At 35.7% G+C, this 12,148-nt stretch overlaps 1 protein-coding gene across 4 annotated transcripts in view; it reads left to right on the top strand.

Moving 5' to 3' along the window:
- MTA3 (metastasis associated 1 family member 3) overlaps positions 1-10,686 on the top strand; it is an 83,607-nt gene extending 72,921 nt beyond the window's left edge. For all 4 annotated transcript variants that reach the window (XM_069009697.1, XM_069009696.1, XM_069009698.1 and 1 more), the window contains 5 exons: positions 1,008-1,082; positions 6,077-6,135; positions 8,712-8,836; positions 9,725-9,876; positions 10,364-10,686. In XM_069009697.1, the coding sequence (XP_068865798.1) occupies positions 1,008-1,082; positions 6,077-6,135; positions 8,712-8,836; positions 9,725-9,876; positions 10,364-10,603 (651 nt within the window). In that variant the 3' untranslated portion in view covers positions 10,604-10,686. The remainder of the gene's footprint in view (positions 1-1,007; positions 1,083-6,076; positions 6,136-8,711; positions 8,837-9,724; positions 9,877-10,363) is intronic.
- The last annotated feature ends 1,462 nt before the right edge of the window (positions 10,687-12,148 follow it).

Consider the following 12,148-nt stretch of genomic DNA (forward strand, 5'->3'; position numbering starts at 1 on the left):
TGTTTTAGGAATTTAACTAAAGGTGCAGAAAACTATTCTTTTGACTTAAGGCATGCAGAAAGCTGCCTAATGGGGTCAGTAAGGTTGGAAAGATCAGTTTCCACACCTGTATTTTCTGGAATCTCCTAAACATCATCCTCATTTCTAGAAAGCAGTTAGTACTTTAATGCATGCCTCTAGAAAATATGACAGACAAATTAGTAACGTTGCAAGTTATGAAGAAAAATTCCATGAATTTTGGATGAGACATCGTAATTTAAATTACAGGAAGACCTTGTGGAGTTTAATAGGTTCTTTGGTGATAATTAAAAATTGTTGCTTAATTTTCTCCCCTAGACTTAGGTTAATACATTTTTATTTTACCAATGAATGTGGGCACCCAAAATAATTGTCATTATCAAATGTACCTTGTTTGTACACAGATTTTTGTGAAAAATTTATTGTCAGTATCACTCTTGTTGCTCAGGGTAACATTTGTCCCTCACATCCTTTTGTTTCTTGATAATGGTTGAGAGCATGTGGGAGTTTATGCAAAACTAGTGGTAATGTATGAGCAGCTGAGTTGTTATGGGACATGAAAAATCTGCATCCTTTGTGTTTTTTAAGAGCAAAATTATCATGAGACTCGAGCACAGTCTTGTCAAGATGATTTCTTTTAGTCCTCATGTTATTCTCCATCTGACACACTTTATAATAGAGATATTACCTTCTGTGTTTCCTGATGGAAATCTGCATTCTGTTTTGATCATTTTGTTTAACCATATGGCTTAAATAGAATAAATTACGTTTAGATTTGGATGTGTGATAATGTAATTCTGCATACTGTAAGGAAAGGTTGTGTATTATTAATTGCAATGTGTTTGTTTGCATATGGATTCTAATGTAATTTAATACATTAATACAGGTTTTAGTATTTGTCTCAACTATACTTGATTTTAATGTGTTTCACAAGAAGTAGACATTGCAATTTCTTGGAACCACTTTAACTTGTAACAAATGTTTTTCAGCTCCCTTGGAAGTCACTGACTAGCATCATTGAGTATTACTACATGTGGAAAACCACTGACAGATATGTGCAGCAGGTAATTTAATGACTATTTCAGAATGAACCAGTCTGAGACATTCTTAAAAAAATGTGATCTTGTTAAAGCATAAAACTCTGTTTGTCTTCTTGAAAAGATACACGATGGGAGGCCTAAGGTAGTATTTTGGGGTATAAATCAGTGGTTCTGTGCTGTTGCAGGCTGCATTGTCAAATCCTCTGATGCCTGCTGTACATCCCATGGCTGTGAGGAGCTTTTTAAGCCATTTGTATTGTATGCTGGTTTGAAGCAATGGGATTCCTGGTTCCTACTTCAGTAGGGTATCAGAAGGAAATGGACTGTAAAGCAAATGCTTTAGGCTGGGAAGCTCTGCCGTGGGACTGAAGGAAATACATTGTGTTAAAGTGGCTGCTGGTGTTATGAACCTTTTATTGGTACTCCTGGACAAAACATTACTTTGGCATTACCAGCATTTCAAAACTGAGACCTTGTGTTCATCCTTCTGATTGAATGTTCAACTGTTTGGGTTGCTCTGCAGCAAAAACATGTTAAGATTATATTGGGTACCAGTACTGGGATATTTTTAGCAGGTTTAGGAAAAATTTCAGTGTTGGTGCTTTTTTGTATCTTGTACTCTTTATATATTTACTCCTTGGTTTAGACATAAATACTCTATTTGAAATACTCTATTTTAATTTTTGATTTAATGTTTAAACTTGTAGCTCCTTTGCTTGCCACATAATTGATGGTGATGTTATGGACAGCATATTGAAAGTAATTTTTTTTTCTGTAGTAACTACAGCTGTAGTTAGATGGATCTTTAGACATGTTTCAGATTAAATGTATCAGAAGGATAATTGCTTCAGGTTGTTCTGGTTTATTTGAAATTGTTTCTACATTGTCTGGTTAGAGTATGGAAAATAAGGGGAAGGTCTTTTACCACATAGCAGAATCTTGGACCATCACTAGGGCTTTTTAATTCTATGGATAATAGAAATATAATATAATATGTTCCATATAAAGGCATGTTTTTCTAGGTTTGTCACCATTCATTTCACTTTTAACACTTTTTTTCACTGTTAATTTTTATCCTAGAAAGGTGCTGCCAACAGAGATTTGCCATGCATCTTGTCAACTCTTAATGATTGGGCAAGATTATCTTTAAGAATCAGATAAAAATGTGGCTTTTTTCTGAAATACTTGCTCTGGAATGGCTGGTGAAAGGCTAAGATTCCTTTTGTAGTTCTCTAGAGCTCTTATTGTGATTCTGTTGCTGCAAAGATCAAGATGTGTGGTGTTTAAGATTACATATCCTTTCACAGGATTAGGGTTTTTACAAGAAAAAACACATAGGCTTTATGATAATCTGTGATTCGAATGCTTTTGTAATGCCTGTGTTTTACTTGTAACTAAATAAATTTACCACATCTTACTCAGACCGTGGCAATACACTCAGGATTGAATGCTTTAGATGTGTTCTGTCAGGGTCATGTATGTGATCATCAATAACAAAACTAGTGTAGGCCAAATGCCTAATTTTTATCCTGGTTAACATTTCTGTAATCCTTCCTAAGAAGGGATTAGAACTTCATCAGGCCCTTGTTTAGTTTTTGTGAAATGGTAAAAATTAATACAGTTCAGTAAAAAAAGTATCTGTAGGAATTGTTGAAAAAGAACAAGCAGTGATAATTGAATGCATTTCAGGGAGAAAATGCATTCAGTAAGGAAGTGGCAATTTCAGAGTCATTCTCCTCAAAATCTCATGCTCGATGGCTAGGGGGACTGGTGGGAATGGGAAAATGAAAAAGGTCAATGCACGTACTTGAATTTTAAAATACAGAGCCTGAGTTCTAGATTTGGGTGATTTAATATGAAAATTTGCTTTTAATTATCTTTGTTTCTTTGTGTGAATTGGATGTATTGTGTCAGGCATAAGAAAGGTTTCTTTATCATAATTGTTACTAAATGTTATTCTTGCAAGGTTATAAGTATGGTGATTTAATGGCAGTGGAGGTACTGCTACCACCTTGCTTTGAGAACATCTTCCCTTCAAGTCAAAGAGAAGGGAAGATATGTTAAAGTTCTCTGAACTTGTCTAGCAAAATTAATTCAGGCCTTGGGTAATGATTCTTGGTGATATGGCACTTCTCATGACCACTACATTATATATAGCATTTGAGGAAGGCCAGGTTTTGATTGATTGATTCTGCTGAATGAAAAGTTGTTTGTGGTGTTCTCCTTAAAACTCTGGTTCAATGCAAAAAAGACTTTACTGAGACTTCATAAGAGGAAAAGAGAGAACATATTAAATGGCAGCTAAATTGCTCTACTGAAACAATAAATTATATTTGCCTCTCAGTTATTTATTTCCACTGTTGAAAACAGTAGTAATTTCGGGAAATAATTCATTTCTTGCGATATTTGTAAGTTGATATTCGTAGCAAATGTTCTTAAAACCCACAAACATTCAGTTTCAATGCTAGTTCATTTAAAGCAATAGACCCCAGGTGAAAATCTGGGTTAGTGTACTTTGACCTCCCCTGCAATGCAGTCTGTAAGACCTGTTTGAAATACTGTTTAAGATGTAAATTTTTTTCCAGGTAAAGCATCAGCTCTCTTTGTTGCATTGCTCCAGGGATTTATTACAAACTGGTGCTTTGTTTCTTGTCTAAATATTTTGAGTTTAAGCTTCCAGTTTTTACCAGTCCTGTCTCTAAATTTCAACAGGCAGGGGTTTCATCTTAGAACAACTATGGGTAGTTTTTTTTCTGCATCCTTTCCTCTCTCTCGGTACTTAAAACTTAGTATGTCAGTGTGAATTCAAGCTGTGACACGTTCTGTTGCTTTTAGAGAACAATGTTAGCCATAGTTTTAAGGTATACAAATATAGCTTATACTGAAATGGCATTGCATGGTTATTTTTTTAGAAGGCAGTATATCATTCACTTTAGTAAATAAAGGAGGGAAGCAATTGTTAATTGCATTCCTTACAACCCCCGTGCCAGTACTAAAAGTGCGCTAAAATTTAATGGATGTGTATATAGTCACTTCTCACTGACACTGCCATCAGGGCTTAATAAAGCTTCCTACACATGCCTTTACATTCTGACAGTGCTTCAGGGCTACTTTCCTCATTTCTTGCCCCTTATTGTATTTTCTCTTTTGCTCATGGTAGGTGTGCAGTGAGATTTACTTGATGTTTTTCTAGAATGGAGCCAGTTTGGTAGGAAGCTCTGTGGAATGTGTGTCACCTGTTGACTGGTGGTATCACATGCTTTTTTCAGGCTGAAAACAAATTCTATGTTGTTGGATATAATATGGAAAGGAAAGAGAGACAGTTGTGGAAAACCTGTGTCCTGCTGTTAAGCAGGGGAGTTTGCCATTGAGAGCTCCTCTGCCGGGGCTCTGAAATGTTCTCAGATTAAAAACTACCAATTTATGAGGCTTGGAGCATAGTGCTGCTGCTGTTCTTTCTCCTTCCTTTTGTAAAAACTGATCCAAGCAGGCAGAGCAAACAATGTTTGCATTTTTCTATGGGCCTGCTGAAAGTAGAGCAGTGTTGCCAAGCCTGCACTGGGGAAAGATTGCAACTGTACCAGTAGTGTCAATGGGATTTGCTTCTGTAGCTCCAGACATAACTGAGCATCTGTGAACAGCAAAATATTGTAAGAAAAAGAAGCCTGTTTTGGAAAAAAATGGAAAAGAACATGCATATTGCATCGAAATTAATTAATGGTGGCATGGACTGATTATAAGTCTATTTGTTATACATTGCTCCTTAAAGATGCAAATTTGTAAGTGAAAGTTTTATAAATGGGCAACACAGAGGCAACTTTAGGAAGTGGAAAAGAACAGCAGTTTACAGCAGGAGGTTTACTCAGACTTCTGGGCCAGTAAAGCTGAATAACCCTGTAACTCACCTCATGACTCAGGCAAGGGACTCTCAGAGCAGTCATCTAACGATAGTTTTCTCAAGGTGGGAAATATTTTCCTGGATTATAAGCCTTGGGAAGGTTGGTTATCAAAAAATAGGGGTATAGCAGAGAGGAGAATTGGCTGGTGTAAGAGAAATGGAGGACTGAATTTTAATCACCTGATAAAGACAGGTAGTACTGATTTATTATTGCTGGATATAAAGGTGTACCCTCATTTTTTTTCATCCTCTGTAATGAAATTGACCGTGTTTCAACTCCTTTTCTCTCTTGTCTTTTTTGTTTTTTTTTTCTCTCAAGTGAGCAGAAGTAATGTTTTGAGTACAGAAATTGCGGAGAAATAATGTTTTCTTCATCTTTTACATACCAATGTTTTGGATAACCTGTAGACATCTCAATGCTGTATTTCTTGTGTCACTGCTGAAAAAACTGTTGTCTTAGTTACTTGCGTAATATATGGTAATAACTAAAACTTCTCAACATTATAGAAATGCAAAAGGGTTTGAATTTGTTGCAAGTATGAAGAAAGCAGTGATTTAGTAAATTCAGACTATCGTGACAGTAGTATAGCTGTCCTGTTACTGTGATGTTCCTGAGCCACACTTTTGATGGCATTTAATGCTAGTAGGTGTTTAGTTATTTCTGAGAGTCAGTGGACTTTACTGTTCCTTGTACTGTGTTAGAAAATCCCAGCCTCTGGCTGGACAGAGCACACAAGAAGTTTTGTTACATGACTGATGTTCCTACACAATTTCATTTATTTAGTTTCTACTTAATTCTGCAAGGAGAGGTAGCCACGAAGTCGTACATGTTTATATAGATGTAATTCATGTACACTGTAATTGTTATTTTTTCAGTTTTGTTATCATATGTGAGGCCTGTGGGTTTTACTGGGAAGGACAGTATATTATGATTTCAAACTAATAGTAAAAATAGAGAACTTGTTTTTCATGGTTTTCATCTTGAAGATTTCAACACTTGTTTTGGAGGCTCTTGTGAAATCACAAAATAGAAATAATTTAAAGATGGATTGTTTGCAGTTTTACAAAATCTCATGCTTTAATATAATAAAATATTTTAATGTGTTTAATTTTCAACTAGAAACGTCTGAAAGCGGCTGAAGCAGAAAGTAAATTGAAGCAAGTATACATCCCCACCTAGTGAGTATAACAACAAAGTCATTTTTTTGAGTCATATACAGGTAAAACTAAAACAGTAACATGCAATTACATGCATGATGTTTTTCCTAGTCATCTTTTTAATGGTTATTTCACAGGATTTGTTATATGCAGAGATATAACTGGAAAATGCTAGAAACTCTTGTCTTAAGTGAAACCTTCATGCTTAACTGATCCCTTTGTCTTTGACCTGCAATCTTTTTGTCTGGAATGAGAAGTTTTACAAAAGCTGATCAAGTGCTACCTGTTGACTGTTCACATGCAAGAAGAGCCTTATCATTTAAAAAGTAGTTTTTCCAAAATAATCTCTTCCAAATTCCTGTAGCACACCACTTCATATTTGTGTAAATGCAATATTTCAAGACAGAAGCAGTTCTTAATGTAGTTACATAAAATAAGATAATTTCCCATTACAGTTTTATCTGGCTGATAAAATCTGTTCTTATCTAGGCACAAGAGAGGTTCTGGCTGTAAATTAAAGACAGCACACAGCCCCAGATCTTCTGTCTTTGACCAAGTCCTATTAATGCAACCTTGTTTTCTTCTGAGGGTTTTTGATCTGTATTTTATTTGGATTTAAACTCAGTGCTATATCTGCTTCTGTTAACATGTGGTTTGCAGAAAAAAAAGATAAAATCCCTCCTTCATATTCATAATTTCCTCAATATTATGACAAGAGAAAGGATTACAAATCACTTTTTTCTAAGCTTTCTGTGGGTATATTCAGTTTACATATATATGGACTTCTCATTGTCATGAGTGTTTGTATAACAGAAGAATGTAATACCACAGGAAGTACTTTGCAAAGATTTTTGATGACTTGTATAAATTACATACAATAGAGTTTCATTTCCACATTTCATACTGACTTTTCTCTCTTAAACCGATGTAACAATGAAAGCAGCAGACTGTTAAATTAATTATTTTAATCTTACCTCTGAACAAATTTTGTGAGTTTTGAAGCTCATATCTCTAATAATGTTTAAAAAAAAGCTAAAAACTCTAGGATGAGGTTTCCCTAACCTTCTCAGAGAAGTGGCTGCTTTAGGAAAACCATAAGGTGCTCAGTCTTTACATTATGCTTTTTCAATTAATTTCCTTGGTCCATGTGGACAATTTTAGATTTTCAATATGTTCTCAGTAGGGACAAGCTGTATTGGATGACAAATGTGTTTCAAAATGTGGGATTTTTTGCATTTTTATCTTACTGCCTGTCTTTTGCTTCCATTTCAAGACAAAATCCCTAGTCAACAGTAAAGGGATGGTAGGACTTCTCAAGTCTTTGATAACTGTCCAATCTGGGGTGCTCATGGGGAAGTGGATTGCTAAATGCTGTGCTTCAAGACTAATTTACTGAGTTTGAAATCTGAGTAGAATTGATTCTCAGAGCTGAGTACCTTTTTGAACTTGATCATTAGGTATTTCCTTTAAATGCAAGGTTCTGTCCTTAATACCAGAGTGCCTTTTAATTAATGGCTTTTCTGGAAGGTAACTAAACAACATATTGTAATGTGGAAGACCTAATTGTCTCTCAATCTCTTTTCTTGTACCTTGGGCCCAAGATAAAGAATATGTGGAAATTGTAAAATTGTCTCTTGCTAGATAAAGTAAAAAAGGAAAAGACAGGAGAAAGACTTGTTGGCACTTGAAATAGAGACTTGAAACAGCAAAGGTTTCTTCAACTCTCATTTTAACTTTTCTTCAATGTATTTTATGCTACCTAAAGTAACAAATAATCATTTTAGGAATAAATGTATCCAGCCTTACATTGTATTTAGGGTAATTAAGGCTCACAAAGTTGAAACTCTGGAAATATTGGATTTAACCTAATGAGGAGTATATTAATGCTCTCTGAATTAATTGACCTGTAAAGTCCTACTTCACTGAAGTATCAGTAGTTACAATAATTGCAAGAATGATGTAGTGTAATAATATTAAAAAAGCCAAACAGAAATATCCAAAAACAGTTATTCAGCCTTCTCAGAGAGGAAGTAGTTTAGAAGAGAACCCAGATGGAACAACCTGATGTTATATGGGTGAGGTTTGCCAGGGTTATATGACATTTGCATTACTGTAGTTGGTGGGAATGTGTGTACTTTTTCAGACAGGAGACTGTTTGACCCTTTCCTAGGGTGAACAACCTTGTAGTATTACAGGCCCTGTTACTACTCTTATTTGTTATACTTCACCCAAAGTCCAGCCTCAACTTGTAAAGCCTTATCTGTTGACTAGAACCACCTTCTTAAATTCTGTGCTGTGTCAGATTTTTGTTAATGCTTTGACCCTGAGACTCTGTCTTTTATGAGCTTGCCAAGTAGCTTAGACCATGTGAGCACACTAAAGAGCTGTAAATTGGAGTATCACAGCAGCTCTGTACATAGCAATTCTCTTACAATGCTGAAAATAATAGAGTACAAAAATTAGTCTTGTTGTTTAGAGAAGATTTTATAGATATTGTCAGCACACATCAGCATTCCAGAATTAGATTGTTTGTGTTCATGTTTACCAATTAGTAAAACCACTTTTTTTTTCAACTTCTGTTTTAAATTTATTTAAAGCAATAAACCAAATCCCAATCAAATATCCAGCAATAATGGGAAACCTGCTGCAGTCAATGGAGCAATGGGAGCCTCTTACCAGGCACAAGCCACAGTAATAGGTCGGGCTTGTGAAAGCTGCTATAGTAAGTAAATATGTATTTTTTTTAATGACTGAAGAGTTTAGGTTAATCTTAATATGTGGTGTTTAAAAAAAAAAATGTGTATGTACTTTCGTTTGCATGTGATGGAGGATAATTTACAGTTACTTTTGTGGCAGAAATAACTTCAAAGTTAGAGCTGCCTTCACTATATTAATTAAAGTATTCAAATTACTTTGTGATTTATTTTCTAGCAATTTATAAAGTACAGAAAGTTTAAGGAGTATAACATGATGGCATTGATATATTATTCCTTCAGAATAATTGATATATCATTGATATATTTGCCTTCAGAATGCTAAATTCAAATTTGTTTTTGGTTTTCCTTTAAGGCTGTAGGGTTTTTGAGCTGGTTTTTTTTGTTTGAATGATTTTGGGGTGCTTTCCCCCCCTCTGTTGTTGTTGGGGAACATGGGGAGGGCTATTGTTTCTTTCTAGTATTTTGTGTGTTTCTGATAATTTTTATTGGATTTCTTGAAATAGCAGCCCTCAACAGAGGTTATATGAGAGTAGATATAAAATCCAATTTAATAATCCTGTCTTCCAGTGTGTGATTAGAAATAGTGGGGCTTTTTTTCTGGTAGTCCCCTGGAAGAAAATCTCTTCCTGGCAATACAAAGTCCCTGGTTTGAAATTTATTATAAAAGCACTTTCAAAATTTCCATTTGGAGTTGACTGCTGTGGTACTTCTGTAAAAAAATAAAGCAACTAGCAATTCAAGTTCTCACTGTCAAATATATTAAATATTTATCCATACAATGCTCTGATACTGCCATATATTATAGGCATATATAGCCATCTGTTACAGCATTTGGATTTATTGTAGTGAATGTAGCCTGCACCAGTTCACCTGTGCTGTTTTCTCCTCCTTAGCTCCACAGTCTCACCAGTGGTATTCTTGGGGCCCTCCCAATATGCAATGTAGGTTGTGTGCATCTTGCTGGATTTATTGGAAGAAATATGGTGGCCTGAAAATGCCCACACAGACAGATGAAGATAAACTGTCTTCCAGCCAACCTACAGAGGTAGGATTGTGCATATAAACTTTTCAAAAAGTAAATGTGGTGCTTTCACAAGGCTGCTGTGATTTGATTGTTTAATGGAATGGGGTTTTATGTATGTGTTAACTTTAGTATTACAAAACTCAGTTTACTAATCCTTTTCCTGTGTTAAGTAGAACTGTACAGTGCTCAGGCCTTGCCATATCTTTATTTGACTACATACTGGATAAACAAACATGCACTTCCTGCATTTTTGGTGTACAAATGTAATTTTGTCAGTCAAATGGCATGTTATCTGTGAAATGTTAAATTGACTATAAAATATCTCATTTAGAATAGCATTATATATCCATTCTCAACAGAGTTGAGGCTTAGAGCTTCCTGCACAGGCCTGGTTTTAGTCTAGCCCTCAGACATACCGTTTGATTGTTCCTGTGAGTGTGTCCAGCTTGTGGGCGTTGGGTGCTGTGAGCGAGGTGTGTGCGTTACCTCTCGCTGCTCCTTCCCGCAGGAGCCGCACGTCCGGACTCACCTGTCCCGGCAGGCCACGCAGGGCACCCCGGTGCGGAACACGGGCAGCCCAAAGTCGGCGGTGAAAACACGGCAGGCTTTCTTTCTCCACACCACCTGTTGGACAAAACTGGCCCGTCAGGTCTGCAAAAATACCCTCCGGCTGCGGCAGGCAGCACGACGTCCCTTTGTCCCTATTAACTGTGCTGCCATTAAGGCAGAATGTAAGATGTTTTTTTAATTCTTAGTTCTGTGTGCTGTGCTTCCCACCCATTTTTGTCTTTTAATTTTATTTTCTTTTTCAATAAACATTTCTTGTCTATACGCTTTTGCTTTTCATTTTTTTTTTTGCATTTGTCCAGCATATCACCGACACACTGGATAAAGTCTGGTTGCCTTGAACAGATCTTAGGCTGTGGAAACATTTCAAATTTATTAAAAAGGGGATAAGTATTACCTCATTTACTTTCAAAAATTGACAGTAACAAAAATGGGGGGCAGGAAGGGAAAATCAATGCCAAGACATATATGCCTCCTCCTAGGCAGCACAAAAGAAGGATGCTTTTATGTTGTTTTTTTTTATTCTTTTCCTGAGCAGAACCTATAGATCTGTACGTGTTGTACTTTTTTTCTGTGGGGTTGTTCAAAGAATCAGGAGCTGGGGCTTCATAATAATTTAAATGTGGTGTGCAATGCAGTCCTTTGTCACTGTGACAATCTGATGGTGGTGATAGCCATGTTTATTATTACATCATAGATGTATCATTTTGGTTTTCTCTGTTCCAGTTTTAAATTTTAGTTCTAAATAAAATTCTGTATTATTCTTGTTCTTTTTATAGCCAAAATATATAGAGATCTGATGAATTTCCAGTAGTATGACACAAAGCTAGGGGTTTTTGTAGATAGCAACAGTAAGTCTCTTCACCTGCCTACGTGTGTAAGTTCTGCTGCAAAGTCACTGAATATTTCAACAACGTTTTTATCTGCACCGAGCACATTGTTTTACTGTTCACACTGTCTGGTTATTTTTCCCATTCTTCCACAGATACAGTTCTTGGAGCAGATGCTTGGTATTCCAGGATGAGCCATGCTGGCTCATTGTACTGTCAATTGTATTAGAATTGAAGAGAACTTTTAAGATTATTAGATGTGGGGTTTATAAGCATGTTCACTAGACTAACACAAAATGTTTTCCCAGCATACTTATCTGGGATGCAGATGATGTCTGCGTTGTTTATGAGAAATTTACTCCATGGAGGCTTAAAATCTGATTTTGGGTAATTATTTTCCCTTTATGTACTTTAAGACCAGCCATTACGCATATGCAAACTCTTCACCTACTTCTGCAGTCCTCCAAAACTTCCTGAATATTTCTGTTCATTGCTCTTGTCTATTTTTTTAGTTGCTCTTCTGGCCATTTTCTTTCTTCTTTTAAATCTATGCAAGTCAGGAGCAACTTTCAAATTTCAGGAAACCATGTGTCCACTGTGTAAATAAAATGAGTTGTTCTTCATGGAAGAAGTGTGTTTAAGGCTGGATTAGGAATATATTTTTAATCCTCAATCCAAAATAAAAATTACTTTCTGAGAGAAAGGTATTGTACCTTTGAATTTATGTTTCTGCTGAATCATGGAGGAAAATTTAGAAGTTCACTTGAACCTTATATCTTTTTATCCATATCCCTATTCTCAGTCACTGAAGTAAAAAAATTTCAAAATATGAAACTTTTGTTTAAGGAAAAGAAAAAACAGAAGAAAAAAGTTTCATCAAGATGTTAATCATCATA

This window comes from Aphelocoma coerulescens, chromosome 3 (genome assembly GCF_041296385.1).
Source record: "Aphelocoma coerulescens isolate FSJ_1873_10779 chromosome 3, UR_Acoe_1.0, whole genome shotgun sequence".
NCBI classification, from domain to species: Eukaryota; Metazoa; Chordata; class Aves; order Passeriformes; family Corvidae; genus Aphelocoma; species Aphelocoma coerulescens.